The 18614-nt window shown below is 25.1% G+C and overlaps 2 protein-coding genes across 3 annotated transcripts in view; one reads left to right on the plus strand and one right to left on the minus strand.

The window, feature by feature from the left end:
• On the plus strand, nucleotides 1-13281 carry LOC122508820 (uncharacterized protein MAL13P1.304-like). 2 transcript variants are annotated; one of them, XM_043622383.1, is made up of 10 exons: nucleotides 1-156; nucleotides 4232-4367; nucleotides 5677-5928; nucleotides 6017-6227; nucleotides 6893-7041; nucleotides 7138-7197; nucleotides 9320-10529; nucleotides 10823-10970; nucleotides 12353-12590; nucleotides 13099-13281. In XM_043622383.1, exons 3-10 carry the CDS (start codon nucleotides 5839-5841, stop codon nucleotides 13123-13125), a joined length of 2133 nt encoding a protein of 710 aa, XP_043478318.1. In that variant the 5' UTR covers nucleotides 1-156; nucleotides 4232-4367; nucleotides 5677-5838; the 3' UTR covers nucleotides 13126-13281. The 2 variants fall into 2 exon arrangements, with proteins under 2 accessions (XP_043478318.1, XP_043478319.1); XM_043622384.1 differs by lacking the exon at nucleotides 1-156 and adding an exon at nucleotides 2661-2789.
• Nucleotides 6436-18614, minus strand: part of LOC122508823 — a 24133-nt gene continuing 11954 nt past the window's right edge. The window contains exon 2 of the mRNA XM_043622386.1: nucleotides 6436-6523. Coding sequence (XP_043478321.1) covers nucleotides 6473-6523 — 51 coding nt within the window. The 3' untranslated portion in view covers nucleotides 6436-6472. The remainder of the gene's footprint in view (nucleotides 6524-18614) is intronic.

An 18614-nucleotide genomic window follows, 5' to 3' on the forward strand; every position in this document is an offset into this window, starting at 1 on the left:
AGGCAGACAGCCACCAGAGGTGTGAGCGGTGTGAGTGCGCCCTTACTAAATCAGTAGCTTTGCGCCTGTTTGCGCCGGTTAAATTCTTTCTGCTATAAATGTTTTGAATGTTTGATTGCATGTACAATATATGTAAATAAGGACATTTGTTAAAAGGTTAGACAATTTAAATGCAACTATTTAATTTTAAAAACAACATGATTTATTTGAGGAGTAAGTTTTCAAAACCTGATAAATCCAAATTTTGTCATTTCGAGAAATTTAAACAATTGACAATTCTCACATAACCATTAAAATTAACTTTAATGTAGAAAAATTGTAATAAATTATTCATTTTTCAATATTTTTTCTATTTAAAACGCTCTGTTTGTAATTAAAGTCTACTGCAATAAGGGAATTTAAAGGTTTTGGTAATTTTTTCTAATAAAAAAATCGGAGTGTATTTGGCCCGTCAGCGGACCAAATAAGTTACTTATATTATTTGGCCCGTCACCCCACTTCCATACATTTCAAGACGGGCCAAATAGAGAAAGTACATAGTTTATTTGTCCCGTCAGATAACAAATTGCCTATAATTAATGACATTAATGAATATTTTACAGGTAATGTATTTAAAAATTGAATCATACGTTTCAGTTTTAATATTTGCCCTTTGACCCGTTACTCACCAGGTATTATTATTTATGTCAATATATAAATCCTTAATTTAATATTTTATTAATAATTTGTAAAAATATTTTCCAGTAAATTTATCATTTTTTAAATGTTTGTATTGATAAATTATATTCAATAAATGAGTATTTATGCATGTATATAATATTCATTTTTAATTTTAATAAGAGTCAAAAAGAGAAAATGTTGTATAATTTAAAAATGACATATTATTTATTTTATTTTTCAAAAAATGAAAAAAGAAACGCACTGTGGTCATTGGTCATAACCTCAATACAATGACCACAGTGCGTTTCTTTTTTCATTTTTTGAAAAATATAATAAATAATATGTAATTTTTAAATTATACAACATTTCCTCTTTTTGAGGAAAATGTTGTTATTGTTGTACTTTTGTCAAAAAATTTTTATTATTTAAAAAAACCAAATGGACCTGAAGAGGACAGTATTCTGTCGAAACATGTCCTTATGATTTTAAGTTTATAACACCTGTGTAAATCCGTTAAAAGGCCTCGTAAAATTATTTGAACAGAATCATCTTTTGTTGCAAAATTATTACAGTTAAGTATTAATTTTTAATAATAACTGTTTGCAATTATCAACTATAAAAAATTTGACAATATTAAATATTATCAAAAAAAATGTTTAAAAATTAAAAAATAAATATTAATTTCTATATTTTTAACACATGAAACAAAACCAGTAAACGCTTTTAATGGATGTTCGAGAAAAAGCACATCTTTGGTGAAACCAATTCAAGCATGAATCACACCGTTATGAAGGATGCAACTCCAAATCACCCTGGCACGTAAAACAATTCCACTTATTATTTTTTTCTTTATCTCGTATAATTGTTCTACTGCAAGCCATGATTCTATACTTAAATATAATTTAATTAAGGACAAATTAACATCTTCATCGATGATTGCCTCATTTATACATTCTGGTCTTATCTCAATTTCAGATTCCAGAATCATTTATCCTTTCAAGGTTTTTTCGATAAGTGAACCATCGATGAAAAACCTTAAAATTTGACGAATTTTTGTGTCTAAATCTTTTTTATAAAAGGAGTTGGTTTTCCTTTTTTGCCTGTTTTTTTTGCTACCTTTTTCGGAAGGACCATAGGTGTTGTAGTTAACGAATTTTTTGGTCTTCCACGCATTTTTGGTTTTAATGGCATTATAATGTTTTCAATTAGATGCATATTGTTTTGTGGCGATTCATCTTGAAGTGGGGAAATAAAATTATCATCATTTTCCACAACATTACATTCCCCGTCGAATATTATTTGCATCCCAGATGCTAAGATTTTTTCTTCTGGTAAAATGTCTTCACTTGTCTTCTGCTGCGTTTTTTCGTTTATTTCCAATGCAATATTTTCTCCTTCCATGTTGTTTTTTGGAAAATTGTCTTCTTCAAATAATTGACCTCCAACACAAAAATCATTTTCAGTGTCGTTTTTATTCGAAGAATTAATTTCCTGTTGAATAATATTCGTTTCTAGTTCAGGAGTTAGATGAAGTTCTAACTTCAAAGATCACTCATTTTTCACAACTCAAAACTTTACGGATTTAAGTGCACTACAAGGTGAACAATAATCAAATGTGATAAACAAAAATTTTGTGTCTCTATAGGTACGCGCCTTCGATATTTGAAATTTTAACAGACGAATTGTTTTAATTCGTTTGACTCTTATTAAAATTAAAAATGAATATTATATACATGCATAAGTACTCATTTATTGAATATAATTTATCAATACAAAAAAATGATAAATTTACTGGAAAATATTTTTAAAAATTATTAATAAAATATTAAATTAATTAAGGATTTATATATTGACATAAATAATAATACCTGGTGAGTAACGGGTCAAAGCGCAAATATTAAAAATGAAACGTATTATTCAATTTTTAAATACATTACCTGTCAAATATTCATTAATGTCATTAATTATAGGTAATTTGTTATCTGACGGGACAAATAAACTACTTTCTTTATTTGGCCCATCTTTGAAATGTATGGAAGTGGGGTGACGGGCCAAATAATATAAGTAACTTATTTGGCCCGCTGACGTACCAAATAAACACTCCTTAAAAAAAATTAAAAATCATCAAGGTAAGGCCAAAATATTTTTTAAATTAAAAAATTCTTTGGTAATAAATTTTTTTTCTTAAATTGAACAGTGATAAATCGATTTCTAAGAATTTTAATATTTTAAATATGTGTTTATCTGGATTTTTTTGAAAAAAGGATTTATCAACATTTGAAAAATTGCTCAGTATATTTTCTTGTTAATAATCTCACAATACTTTGTTTTAACCTAATCTCAAAAATGTTTTTAAATAGATATGAGTTTCAACCAAACTAATATTAACAAATATTAAATATACAATTCATTTTTAATAAAAAGCTGATGTAAGTTTAACAATGTACACTGAAAAAAAAAATTCGACAGAATGTTCTTATAGGCAAAAATTGCCTGAGTAAAAAGCAAATTCTGTCGAATTTTTTTTCAGTGTAAATAAATCTTTTTGTTGTTACAGTTTTTGTAATTTAGTAATGATAAAGTTTAAGGGTACTTTTTGGTGCAGAATTAGTAAAAAACACTTTTTTTAACTCTTATTATAACAAACGTTTTGTAGTTATTGCAAAAATTCCTTTCGGATATTGTTTAATATTTCATGAACACTTTGCTTCCTCATGGAGATTTGTTTCAATTAATTTACTTTATTTTTATTACAATAAACACATCTGCTTTTATAAGAATATTTTTACTATAAATTTTGAATATGATATTTTCCAAAATTGTTGGTATTTAAAATAACAATAATTTCATAATTCATAATCGAATTAGGTTCAAAAATAGGTCAATCGAAGCGATTTTCAATGCTCTTTGTTTCTTAACAAAATTTTAAAAAATGTCTTATTTTTCAAAATTTTAGATTTTTAAAGTTTAATATCTCTGGCTAATATGGACGTAAAATGTTTAATGAGGGGTCAAAAGATGCGTCTAAAAAAACTCTACAAAATTAGAGAAAAACATTTATAGCTGTCCTAACATTTTTTTAAGTTATGGGCAAAAACGATTTTTTGCAAAATTAAAAATAAAAAAAAATATAGTTAAACTTTTTAAAGGAAGGGAATTTATCATTCGGTAATTAATACTAAAAGTGGTAGAAGTTAACAATCTCTCCGAATCATTTTTCACTTAAAGCTTCTATAAATTTCTTGTATTGACAGCACAGCTGTCCTAATACAAAAGCCTGCTTCTTCTGAAAAATATTTTCGAAATTAATTAATAATATCAAAATTATCAAAGAACTCAGAAAAAACGGTAGCATGAAAAGAATATTTATATTAAAAACGCGTTTTAAATATCTTTGCAAAATTGGACAAATAATTTTTTATAATTATTATATAATTTATATTATTATTATTATTATTATTATATAATTATATAATTTTTTTTTAATTTTAAAAAATGGGTATTACAATGTTTTCCTGAGTAAGCAACAAGAAAACTTTAATGCTTAAAGGTAAATTTTATTTTTCAACAGAAGATATGTGGCCTGATCCAACAGATACATCATTGAGAAAACCACGTCGGTTGAAAGGAACTCCTGCGAACAGATATTTTTCTAAAATTGTCCTTGGGACCCTTGTATTTGGATATCTCTATTCGTATTTGTTGAGGTAAGTCTTGTGTATTATTTAAGTAAATAATGAAAGCTACAGAAATATGAAAAAGTAAATTAATCTTTTTCACTTATGATAGCCAACAAATTATTGTATTGTTGTATATTGGAAATACATGAAACCATTAATATTTTTTGCTATCCCTTATAGAAAAAATCGATTAATTTTAATAAAAAACAATTAAAAACTTTCTCCATTGAATGAAAGATTATTTGACTAATTTCAGTTATTTATTTTTTTGTGATTTAATAAACATTAGTTCAATTGAATAAAATGGCTCTTAACATAATTTAATAAAAATTAATTCCCACACAGCACCGAACTTTTTTTTTTGTTTTTTTTGTTTTTGTTTTTTACTTGCAAACTTCGAAGAATTTACTTGCAAAGTTTAGTGATAATTGTGTAAAGATTTGAATGTCCCCCTTTAATAAATGTTTATCGTCAAACTTTCCTGAAAATTTAACTTGAAACTTTCCTGAACATTTAAAATACATTTATGCGAAAATTTTATTTAAATTTTCAGGAAAGTTTCACGCTAAGCATTTATTGAAGTGGAACATTTAAATCTTTACACAATTTTCACTGAACATTGCAAGTAAATACTAAGTAAAATCTAGTTATAAAACCAAGAGTTCGTACCGCTTTATTCTCACTCGCACTCTCACAAGTATTATATTACCAAACTTATACTGATGGTTAATTACTGTATGAAGTCTTGAAACTATATTTTTTAAGATTTAAAAATAGTTGAAATGGCTTCTTTTGAAGCTTCACCCATAACCATATACTCCGCTTCGGTGGTTATTCTTTTTGTAGCTGTAAAATATTCCATGATCTACCGTTACGGTTCGTACAATTCGTGGTCTTCTTCGTCGCGTTGGGTTTTGTAGATTATCTGTCAATATCGCTTCGTCTAGAGGAAGAGGGTGTTGATTAGTTGATTAGGGAATCCGAAAATATCATCCTTGTCATCGCTGTATTTTATCGGTTCCAAGTCTTCATCAGCTGGTGTATTTAATTGGTGTTTTTAATTTATTGATGACTGGTAATCAATTTTACTCAAACTTGTTACAAGATTAATTTTAATGTTTTTTATTAAGATTTTGTCGTTAGACTATTAACATTGCGAATTACTTATTTAAAATTTCGGATTCAAATATTTAAGGGTAAAAAAATCGAAAACCTATAAATTTAAATTTTTTTACTTAATGTATGTTATGCTTTTCAGGTCTACACTCTACAATAAAGATTTTCTTGTTCGGTTCATAAATTTACTAAGTTAAAAAACATTTTTTTGACCTTTCAGTAAAAAACCATCTACGCTACAAAAAATAGAAGCTAGAGAAGAAAGTTTAAATGCTAGTTCTGATACTGCTTTGGCTGAGTCAATTTTAAAAAATGCACCTCGTTTGAGAAAGCAAATGGAAGAGCAAAAAGGAACATCATTTTATTAATAAAAATATTTAATATGCTTTCAAAGAAATATAAAAAGAATTCTATAACAACATCTAACGATGAAATAAAACCAAATCCAAAGAAACGAAGAATTAAACAACCGGTAGATTTATAATTACTTTAACTATGTTTTATTAATAAGCAAAGTTAATCCTTTATGTACCAATCAAAATCCTTATTACATTCAACAGAAATCCAACTATGGCACTGAAATGGAACTTGCTCTTGCTATATCAAAATCTTTGCATGATGCTGAACAAGAAGAAAAATTTGAATTAGGTTTAATTTCACCATCAGAACTATTGTCAACAGTGTCATCAAAAATTGAAAAAAATTCTTCCAGCCATTGGTTCAATAAAAATAAAGCAACTAATGATGCAGTTGTCACAAAATTTAAAAGAAGTACAGTATAGTTTTAATATCTATAAATATATTTATATTTTAATATCTATACCTTCACATAATTATGATGTAAATATAAATTAATTGTGTAAAAAGATTAAATTTGTTAATTTTAACAATAAGTGTAGATACAGTTAATTCTCTTTCTCTGCTTTGTTTTGTTCCCTCACAGAAACTCATTTAAAGTATTTAATTAAATTTTTTTTGCTTCACAATATTCATAATTTTTTGCAGTACTTCTTTATTTAAATCCATGTCAAAGGATGCATTATACTTGTTTGTAACCTCCAGCAGTCCTGAAATATAAAAATGAAAATTTAATATCCTAAAAGTTCTTTGCCTGTTTTTCATTAAGATTAAAATTATTTCTAAAATGATAAACATTTTTTTAAAGTGTACAGGTAATTTTAAAGAATAGAAATATCTTATTGTTATTAATGTGTTAGAAATGTTAAACAATTACAACTGTCCAAGTCATATAAATATTTTAGACGTGAAATATTTGTAAAATCATGATGGTGATTTTTATTGAAATCGTAAAAGAATATTATAAAATTTATCAATTTTAAACAGTTCTATAATTATTTGTCTTTTAATTTAAAATATTAAAAAAATTTAACATCCTTTGAACCCACTTTAAATATAATTAATTAAATATTTTTCAGATGCATTAAAAATAAAAACAGCCTTACAAACCTCAACTATAGATATAAGAGACAGAGTTTTAACAACAAACATTTCGAAAATACTAATTCAAAATGACGGCTGTGAAAATGAAAATTGTTTAACAAAGAATTTAGATGCAATAAAGTTGGTAGGCAAAATTGCGTTTTAAGTGCAAATATAGAATTCAAAAAAATTTGTTATGAATAAATAATTATTTTAACTTGTATTGATTTTACATTTTTAGGTCAATGTACTCTGGAATCACACAACGTATTATAACGAGCGTACAGAAAACTTTTCTTTTGTAAGCAAAAATTTCTGAATAATTTTTTAATTAAAATTAGAAAATTAGAAAAATATAATATAAATTATTCTACATTAAGGGGTTATGCCTAGTCGTCAATTTTTTTCATTGGCTTAAAATATACTATAAGATCTCTAGATTAATAGTTAATAAAACGTCTTTGCATGAAAGCAACTTGGAAATGTTCTTAAAATTATTTTTTCTGTAGCAATTCTGAAGTGTAAAAACAGAAAATTTTAACTTCAAACGCGCCTTACTCGAAACCATGTTTTGTCAAAATTTCAATTATCTTTATAAATAATAAAATTCTTCTTCGAAATTCAATTATTTTCAAAAATTTTCCTCAATTCAACGATTTCTAATCTCTACTATTTTAATAAAATTTTCTAAATTGAATAAAATTCTACGTAAACGTTTAATTATTTTATTAAAATAATAAAAATTTCACAGGAATTCAATTATTTACAAATTTTTTATAAATTTCTTCATAAATATTTTTCTTAAATAATACAATTGTTACAGAGATTCAATTATTTTCGTAAATAATAAAATTAATTTTAGGAGTTCAATTATTTTCACAAATGAGGCTCGGGATCTTAAAAGGGCACTTTTACCATTTAAAATCAATGCTGTAAGTGCCCTTTTAAGATCTGGAGCCTCAAATAATAAAACTCATTGTACAGAATTTCAATTATTTTTAATACAATTTTCGTCAAAAGAATTCAATTATTTAAAAATTTATTGATAAAATTCTTTATGAAAATGCAATTTTAAGAAACAGGCAATTATTCAATAAATTGTTTTTTTGTATTTAAATAATTGAATTCTAGTAAAATTTTCTAATAAAAATTGATTTAAAAATAAATTTCAGTTAAAATTTTAGATAATAATTGAATATTAAAAGCATTAGAGCGTGAATTTTTAGAAATAATTGAATTTTCAAAAGGTTTCAAATTAAAATCTTTGAAAATATGAATGTTTCATATTTTTAACTAACAATTCTGTCGAATTCATTTTTTTGAGAAAGTTTATTTGTGAATTTTTTTAAGTTTTTACTTTTAGATATAGTATATTTAATTGAAAAATTTACGAATAATTGAAATTTTGTAAAAATTATTAAAAATAATGCATTTATAGAAGAATTTTAGTTAAAAACACGAACAAAAAAATTAATTTTGGAAAAGTTACAAATTATTGCAGAAGTTGAATTATTTTAAAGAGTAATTCAATTATTTTCACAAATAATAAAACTCATTGAAAAAATTTAATTATTTATTTTAATACAATTTTAATCGAATTTCTCGAAAAATGTAATTATTCTTTAAAATTTTATTAAAATTCGTCGAAAGAATTCAATTATTTAAAAATTTGTTTATAAAATTCTTAATGGGAATTGGATTTTAAGAAACATTTAATTTTTCAATAAATTATTTATTAATGTGTTTAAATAATTGAATTTTAGTAGGATTTTCTAATAAAAATTGATTGAAAAATGAATTTATGTTAAAATTTTAGATAATAATTTGAATATATTAAAAGCAGCATAGCTTGAATTTTGAGAAATAATTGAATTTTGAAATTAAATTTTTTGAAAAAGTTTACTTGAATTTTTTTTAAAATTATTTGAAGTTTTTATTTTCTAATGTTTATTTAAGTGAGGAATTTACGATTTAAAGAAGAATTTCAGTTAAAAATTCTTGAAAATAATATAATTGAAGTAAGTCCGTGATTGGTCCGTAATTTTTCATTTTTGGCCCGTAAAGTCCGTATTTTTAAATACTTTCACTGGTTCAAGTCCTGAGACAAAGAAATAAATTGTTTTCAAGTCATACAGTCCTTAGATAAGGTGGATTTTTATTTTTCTCGTAAAAATATCTCCAAAGTGACAACCAATAATCTTTTTAGTGACGAAAGTTGAAGGAATTTTGTTGTACGATAAAAAATATTTACTAAAGATAGTTGATAATTAATTAATAAACTTTTAATTGTTCCTGTCAGTTGATCCACCACTGGTACAACCTCCTAAAATGTTTAATATGCGGAATGTGACTAATGAAAAAATACAAAAACCGTTTAACATAATTACAAATTAAATGTATTCATATATTTATAAATTTTTCAGATAAACAAATTGATTTATCCAAAAAATAAATTACATGAAACATTATCAAAAGAAAATTCAACCAATAACATTTGTTTGAAGAAAAATCCACTTGAAAATGAAAGTGAAACAGAATTTGATGAAATTAATACAAAATTATGGGAGAAGGAAATAAATGATGATGGCAATTTAAAAATTTTAATGAATTTAATAAGCTTATGTCCAATAAATGAAGAAATTCATGATAATCTTAAAGGAATCGAGTTCATTCAAGAAGAAAGTCGAGAGTCCAATTCATTGGAGTTAGAATTAAATGAAAATCAACAAACAGATAATAATTTTAATACAGAAGATATTATAAATATTGAAGATGATACCGATAGGTCATCTAACGATTCAAATATTGACATTTGTGAGAAAAAAGATAATTTTATTAGAAATGATATTATTAACAGAGAAGAAAGTTCCGACAGTTCATCCATGGATTTCGATTTTTTTATTTGCGACAAAAAAAATAATTCGAGTTCACCCAGAGATTTAAAAAGCAAGGAGAACAGTAATTTTGATGTAGATGAAATTATAAATCTTGACGAAGACAACGATAATTCATCTTTCGACCTAGATAATGCGTTTTGTGATAAAAAATATAATATTGAAAAAAATAACATAACATCATTTACAGATTTTAATAATACGCACAATGTGGAAAAAACTAATTTAAACGAAGATAAAATTGAAAATCATTACGACAGTTCTTCCATGGATTTAGATATTTCGTATGGCGAGAAAGACAAGAATTTAAAAAAGAATGAAATTATAAATCTCGAAGCTAATTCTGACAGTTCATCAATGGAATTTGATCTTTCATTTTGTGAGAAAGGAAATAATTTAAATGAAAATAAAATTGTGAATCGTGACAGTTCATCTGATGATTTAAACATTGCGATTTGTGAGAAGACTGATAATTGTAGCGCAAATGAAATTGTAAATATTGAAGAAGATAGCAGTCGTTCTTCTTTCTGTTTTGATAATATGATTTTGGATAAAGAATATCAAGTTAATTTAAATAAAGATGAAGTTATAAATATTGAAAGCAATTGCGATAGTTCATCTATGGATTTAGATATTTCGTGTTGTGGGAAAGAAAATAATTTTATTAAAAATGAGATCAGGAATGTTGATAATGACATTTCGTTTGTGGAATATTTCAGCAAGAACAATGATTCTCAAGGTAATAATAATGTAGAAAATTTACACGTTTAAAAAAAACTTCAAATACTCAAATAAAATGTTATTATAAATTACATTTAAAACTGCAGTTTTATTAAAATTTGATTTTCTTTTTTTCTGACTTTTTCCCGAGAGGCGAACAGATTGTGAATTATGGAAGAGAGATAATTGTGTATGAAGAAAGGTTTATAATAATTTTTTCAAACGTTTTGAAAGTAATACATTTTTAAAAAGTATAGTAATAAGAATCAAAATTTTCATTTTGTTCAAATTTAATATTTAATTTCATTTTAGATTCCAATAAGGTTATTAAACAAAAATTAAAACCTTTAGTAACCCAGGAGTTGGAAGCAAACTTTAGTAAAAGCAGTGAAGAAAGAGATTGCAATAATTCCCAGTCAAATACGTCAAAAATAAATTCTACTAAATTAGCTAAGAAAACGTAAGTATACAAAAAAATAAAATATAAACCCCTACTATTTACTACCTACTTTTTAAAAAAGCTACTATTTCAGTTTTTTTTAGAATTTCCACTATTTTAAATTCGCTAATAATAGAAATAAAAAAACTATTCTTAAAAATTATAATGAAATTCTTTAAAACGATTTAATTATTTTAAATATCTAGTATTTTCATAAAATTTCGCAAAAGAATTCAATTATTTAAAAAAAATTTGATAAAATTCATCCAAAATTCAATTATTTTCATAAATAATAAAATTTCCACTAGCATTTAATTAATTTAGTTTTCTAAAAAGCTTTTTCAAAAAAATCAATTATTTTCACAAATAAAGTTTTCCACAAGAATTCAATTATTTTTGAAAATTTTAATAAAATTCTCTACAACTATTCAATTATTTTCCTAAATAATAAAATTCATGGCAGGATTTCAATTATTTTTAATACAATTTTACAAGAATTGCTCAAAAAATATAATTTTTCTTAAAAGTTTAATTTCAATTCCTCGAAAAAATATTTAAAAAATGTTTTGTTTTTAAATTCTTTGGAAGAATTCCATTATTTACAAAAATATTAGAATTTTTCACAGGAATTCAATTATTCTTTTAGATTTGATTAAAATTCTTCCTAAGAATTCAATTATTTACATAAATAATTCTTCGAAATAATTCAATTATGTCGATAAATAACAAAATTATTTCCGAAAATTCAATTATCTTCTTATGTAACAATATTCATCACAAGAATTCAATTATTTTTAAAAGTAATAAATTTCTTCTTGGAAATTCAATTATTTTAAAAAATTCTAATAAAATTGTTAGCAAGAATTCAATTATTTTCATAAATAATAAAATGCTTTTTAGGAATTCAATTATTTTCAAAAAAATTTATAAAATTTCTCACAAACATTCAATTATTGTTAAAAATTTTAATAGAATTCTTTGTAAAATTTAATTATTTTTAAAAACTTTTCGCAATTCAATGATTTTTAGTATCAACTATTTTTACAAAAGCTCTTCATGATTTTGAGATATTTATGAAAATGTGATGTTTACACACACACACACATACGGAATGACATTTTTTAAAAATTTCATTTTTGAACTCCTAAGGTCATATAACATAAAGATATGTCAAAAAATCGAACTCGAAAAATTTTGGTATTACAATACTTCCTCTATGAGGAAGTAATAAACAATAATTTTATTTCTAAAATTAAAAAGAAATGTTTGTAGTAACCGCGGTATATCATTGCTGGGATTATCATATTAACCCTAACCGTAGCATACTATAGATATAAAATGTGACTAAAAACTTATTTAAAAATAATTTATTCGAAAATTTTATTTCTTTGTTATTGTTATAGTTCATCTTCTGAAAAAAACAAACCAAAGAATAATTCTCAGAAGTGTGATGAAGTAAATAGAAGTGGTGTCAGTTTACAGAAAACAAAAACTATTAATAACTTCTTTCAAAATAATAATGAAATATTAACAAAAATTTTGAAATATCAACCTATAAGTTTAAATTGTTTGAAAGAACAATTAAGAAAAGAAAAAATTAAGTATAAAAAAGATGAACTATTAAAATATCTTGATGAACAAGTAAGTATGCATAATTGTTTTACAATGTTTAGAATAATGCTTTAAAATATCCTGCAATTGTTTATCTGATTTGAAAAAAGTTCGTATTAGTAATACTTAAAAGGGGTAAGGTTAATTCGATGAAAAAAATGCATATTATGTTTAAATGAAAGTTCCAATAATTTTCACAAACATTTTTATCACTCTACAAGTTTGAAACAAGAATTTAAAAATTAAAAGGATTCTTCCTTTTAATTCTCATTTTCATCACTAGCTGCACAATGTACTATTTTTAAAACCCTAACGCCTACAAAATCGACTTTTTTCATGAGGTTTTATAAACAATTAAATAATAAATAAACAAATTGAACCCAAAAGAAGTAAATCAATATATTTCAAAGAAAATGAAAAAATAATTCCAGATAATAGCTGATTTTTCGGAGGTGAAAGCGAAAATACTTTTAGGATACTTTAAAGCGAAAATTAAGAGGTAAAATGTATATAAGTTAATATTGGTTTTTTATTACAGGGAGTTACAGTTTGCATGGAGTCATAACGGGATAAAAAAATCGTAACTTAATTTTATTACTTTTCAAGAACTACCAAGTTTCTATTCAGAAATTAGAATAGAATTTGTAGTAAGTCGTGGTAATAAACTGAGAATATTTTTAAAGAAAGAAATAAATATTATTTAGAACAGAAATTAAAAAAATTCTTCTCTATTTATTTGTCTACACTCCCGTCTTAAGCCTTACAAACTTGGCTACACAAGTAGAATTTTTCCTTTACAATGTAAAATTCTACTTCTAAACTTAATACTATTAATGTAGTATAAGAATTTGTATTTTTCCGAAGTATTATTTAACAGAAATTCCATTTTAGCAATTTTCTATATTGAGACAAAATTCCTGAAGCAGCAACATTTCAAATTTACTGTATTCTATTGAAAACACGTAAAATGCAGATTTCATTATGAGTTTTATGATTTTTATTAAGTTCCAAGGATTTTTTAAAAAATTAAAATTTCTCTGTCCATGATCAACATTTTTTAAAAGTTTGCAGAATTCTATACGGTTTGTGAACAACTAGTGAAATCGGATAGTTGGTCCGATGAAGTCCGAAATTAATCAGTTAATTTTAACTAGTGAATCCGGAATCAGTCCAAAACAGTAAAAAATTAGTCCGGACAATTTAGTGAATGTTAATAAAAAAATAATTATACAAGTTACACATATTAATTATTATTACTTTATGGTACATTCAACATATTTTTCGATTTACCTATCACAATTTTATTTACATTAACTTAAAATTTCTTACGCTTGGGGATTTGAACCTATACCTATCTAACATTATATCGCACCGTAATCGAATACACTAACCACTATACCGCACGCTCGCATGGGAGTTCAAATTCATAATAGAATTTATAAAGTGCCACGAAAAGAAATGCCAAGAAACTAACACATAATCAGTGTTAATTTTAATATTGAAACAAGATAACTAATAATACTAGTAAATTTGTAAAAACAAATTGACTGCAGAATTAAATATTTTATTTAAAATAAGGTGGATTTCACGTCAGTTCAACACACTAATTTTCACGACTTGTTGGGATTTGGCTGTGCTTTAGTAAATCTATTACTTTTATAGTGATAAACAACTCCACCAAATATTTTTTCAAAATTTTGAAAATTACCAAAAATATATGGCATTTTCAAAATTTGAGTCTTTCTTTTAAAGTGCTATAACTTTGGTTCTAATTAACCGATTTTGGATTTTGAAAAAAGGATTTCTTGGGTTTTAAGTATATTTTAAGTTAAAATTAATATAAAAAAAATTCAAAAATTTTTTTTGAAATTTTGTAAAATTAAAAATTTGTTTTTGAAAAAACATCATCTTCGATTTTTTTCAAAATTTTACTAAATGTTAGGGCAAATGTGCTATATATGTCCTGTAAGTTTCATCTTGAGATCTCAAAGGGATTCGGAGTAAAAAAATAAAACGTAACCACAAATTACGAACATATGGGGCAAAATTCCTCAACTGCCCAGGTAAAAAAATGAATTTTCTCTAAACTTTGCTAAAATGTTACTATTATTAGTAGAAGTGTAAATATTAATTTTTTTTGAATTTGATAAAATATTTTTTGAGTTATGGAGTTTCAAAATTTTGATTTTTTTTGAAAATATCTTTTTTTCGATTTAATATATTTATAAGTAAAATTAATCAAATTTAAAGTATGAATAGTGATTTTTAAAGGAGTTTTCACGGGCTATAAGCTGGTGATGAAAAAAAAGTTGTTTTCTGTCAATTTGACCTTGAAAATTAAAATTTATTTTTAATATTGATTTTTTTTGGTCAAAAAAAAATTTTTTTTTAAATTGCTTATTTCCAATCGAAAGAGCATGAAAAAACCTTTCGAAACTGTACTCGGCCAAATTTTTATGTTTAATTGTTTAAGAGTAAAAAATTATCAAAATAAGCATTGTACCGAAAATAAGCATTAAATAAGCATTGTACTGTCGCTCCTATACTTTCACCGCTAGGTGGCGAAAGTGACTTCTCTCGCTTTTGAGACGACTCTGGAAGTATATAAAAGCTGAGAACCTGTAGCAGAGAGGACGTGTTTCAAATGATCGTTTTTTTACTTTTTTGATGACTTGTAACACTAATACTATTTATTATTTAATTTTTTATTAAATAATTTTTAATCCTTTGAAAATTTCTTCATTGGATCTTTAATAAAATACTATGTGATATCTCATATTAAATCCTAGGTGAAATCTTGCATGAAATCCTATGTCAATTCCCATATAAAATCCTAGGTGAAATCCCTTGTAAAATTCCAAGTGGATTCCCATGTAGGGATATTCAATAAGGCGGATAATGTTTTTCACATGGGATTTGGTTTAGGATTTGACATGGGAAAATCATTATAAATAAATGATACTGTTTTTCACTTGGGGATTGACTTGGGAAAATAATTATAAATAAATGATACTGTTTTTCACATGGGATTCGGTTTAGGATTTGACTGGGAAAAACATGTGGGATTTGATATGGTTTTATGCATAGATGAACTGTTCAAATTCCCCATGTCTATTCCTAACTAAAATCCTGTCTCAATTTCCCATATGGTTTGACATGGGAAACCACATGGTAAACCACGTGGTTTCCTTCATGGAAGTAGGGTTTTACATGGTTTTTGACATAGGATCCCATGTGGTTTCCCATGTGGTTTCCCATATGGGGATTTTCAATAGGGTACATATTGATTTCGGATTATTTCGTATTTATTTAAGATGAGTTTTTTGACGGACATAATTTCGGATTGTTGCGGATTAATTACGGACTGAATTCGTAGAAATTCAGGATTACTCCGGATTGTTTTCGAATTCAAGTTTTCGTTCGGATTAATATCAGACTAACGACATTTCGGCGCCGCAAAACCGAACAAAACTCAATTTGAATCGAATTTTGCACAGCTCTATTCTATACCAATTGGAAATTTGAGAAAAAAATTTTTAATTCAGATTTTATAGCGTCAAATGTAAAAATGTGGCTTATTTACCACTCTACTCGATTATTATTTATAGATTTTTTTGTTATTGCGGCGTTTAATCATGGACATTTATTAGAAAAGCGTTGCGTGTTTGCACCTGATTGCTTTCAATATTAATCATACGATTCTTATATTTCTTTTACATTTATATTTGTATATCAAATGAATTCAATATTGGAGTAAAGAAATTTAATATTGAGACTTACCCTACTTTTTTATTTTTTTCATCATTTTTATTGAAAGCTGAGTTTTTTCCAATAAATTATGTAATAATAAATAATAAATAAATAAACTATGTAATAATAAATATTATTTTTCAATTTTTTCAACAACCTCCCCTTTTTCGCATATTTGTAATTATTTTTATTGAAAAGGTACAATTTCTAATTTCTAATTTTTTACTTTTTTTAAAATTTGTGTCACTAAAAGCTACTTTCTCTATTTCTTGAAAATTTGCACTACTTTAAATCCGCTAATAATTAGTTAATCTTTAACGTCCGAGATTTTTAATAAATCAAGGTAAATAAAACGAAAACATTAGGTAAAAAATGTCATTCTGTATGTGTGTGTGTGTAAACATCACATTTTCATAAATATCTCGAAATCTTGAAGAGCTTTTGGGATGAATTTTTTTTTAAATTGTAGATCTCACCTGCGGACATAAAGTGAGAGTACTTTGTGATATATTAATAAAGTTAAACTAAATTTTTTTTTTATTTTTAATTTTGCAAAAAAACGTTTTTTGCCCATAACTTTAAAAAAATGTTAGAACACCTATAAATGTTTTTCCATAATTTTGTAGAGTTTTTTTAGACGCATCTTTTGAGTCCTTATTAAACATTTTTTGTCCATATTAACCGGAGATTTTAAACTTTTAAAAATCTAAAAGTTTGGAAAATAAGACTTTTTTAAAAATTTGGTTGAAAAATGTAGAAATACCTTTAAAAGTATCATTATCAACTTGTAGAGCATTAAGAAATGCTTCGATTGACCTATTCTTGAACCTAATTGGATAATAAATTTCGAAAATATTGGTATTTTAAAAACCAAAAATTGTGGAAAATGACATTTTCTCAACTTTTTTGTTTGAAAATTTTTGTTTAACTATTAAACTATTATAACTATCATGTAGGGTATTTAAAAATACATTGATTGACCCAAAATTCAATCACTTTTACCATATTTATAAAAAGTTATTCATAAATTTCTATTATTTTTATCTTTATGAGGATAAGTAAAGTGTTCATGAAATGAGCACCAAAATTATAAAAAAGCATACAACTTGGCAGCGGTTTTTTTATTCAATTATTTCAGGAAGAATTCAATTGTTATAATTGTAGTAAATTTTTTTCAAAAATGTAATTATTTTTAACACAATTTTAATAAAATTTCACGAAAGAATTCAATTACTTTCTAAAATTTTAATAAATTCTTCGAAACAATTTAATTATTTTTATAAGTATAGTAAAACTCACTGCAAGAAGTAAATTAATTTTTAGAAATAATAAAATTCTTCTCAAGAATTTAATTATTTTAAATTCAATTTTAATAAACTTCAATAATCAAATATTGAATTAAATTATTAACAGAGACATGATTATTTCAGGAAAGTGAAAAAAATTCTTTGTTTAGGGTCAGCCCTACTAAAAATAAAATCACAAAACGACAGAAATTTAGTCAGAATCTCTGATGATTTTCGGTTTCATTTGCTACGATTGCAGCCACAGAACGTCAGGCTTGAGTCATGTTTAATCAGAAAGCTTCAAAAGTAGTCAGGTTTTTTATACAAAGTCGACACTCTTTTTTACCTGGAAAAAGGTCAACTGACCGTCATAAAATTGAAGGGAAATCTTTTTATTTGTTTATATCTAACAATGTCCCGTGTAGAAATTGCCATGTTATGGCCTACACAATGATCAAAAGATCCCCAGTAAAAAAAAACTAATTCAAATGAATTGAAACGAATTAACATTTTTGGTAGGCTCCAATTCGTATTTGTCACAAAGCGGGATTCACGAAAGCTCTTTGTATATTCAATTGAATTTAATTCAATATGTACCAATTTGTCCAAACGAATTCGCATTCGAAAGAAATGGCCAAGGAATGCATTGAATTCGTGCTAACGAATTGAAAAAAATTAAAGGCTCAAAACTTGTCCAGTGAATTGGTACGGATAGAAGGTTCGGAAGTTCAATACAGTTTCACGAATTCAGGAAAATTGCATCATGGCTCCAATTCGTATTTGTCACAAAGCGGGATTCACGAAAGCTCTTTGTGAATTATTTTTAATTCATTTCAATTAGTTTTCGTTTACTGGGTCTGGCACCGATTTGGGCCATGGTTAAATTTCTACACGGGATGCTCTTATTATGTATGCAATTTATCCTTTAGAACTTAAATTCAAAAATGATATCCTTTTTTATTTATCAATTACGGTTTTCTAGATTGCAAAACTTTTGAGCATAATAAAAATTAGGTTA

The sequence above is a fragment of the Leptopilina heterotoma genome, unplaced genomic scaffold (genome assembly GCF_015476425.1).
Source record: "Leptopilina heterotoma isolate Lh14 unplaced genomic scaffold, ASM1547642v1 Lhet_58, whole genome shotgun sequence".
Classification (NCBI taxonomy): domain Eukaryota; kingdom Metazoa; phylum Arthropoda; class Insecta; order Hymenoptera; family Figitidae; genus Leptopilina; species Leptopilina heterotoma.

Coding starts and splice junctions, on each gene's coding strand:
- LOC122508820 (XM_043622383.1), top strand. CDS start 5,839: ATGCTTTCAAAGAAATATAAAAAGAATTCTATAACAACATCTAACGAT. Junction 7,198..9,319: donor GTACAGAAAACTTTTCTTTT/GTAAGCAAAAAT, acceptor TAAATTTTTCAG/ATAAACAAATTGATTTATCC. Junction 10,971..12,352: donor ACTAAATTAGCTAAGAAAAC/GTAAGTATACAA, acceptor TTATTGTTATAG/TTCATCTTCTGAAAAAAACA.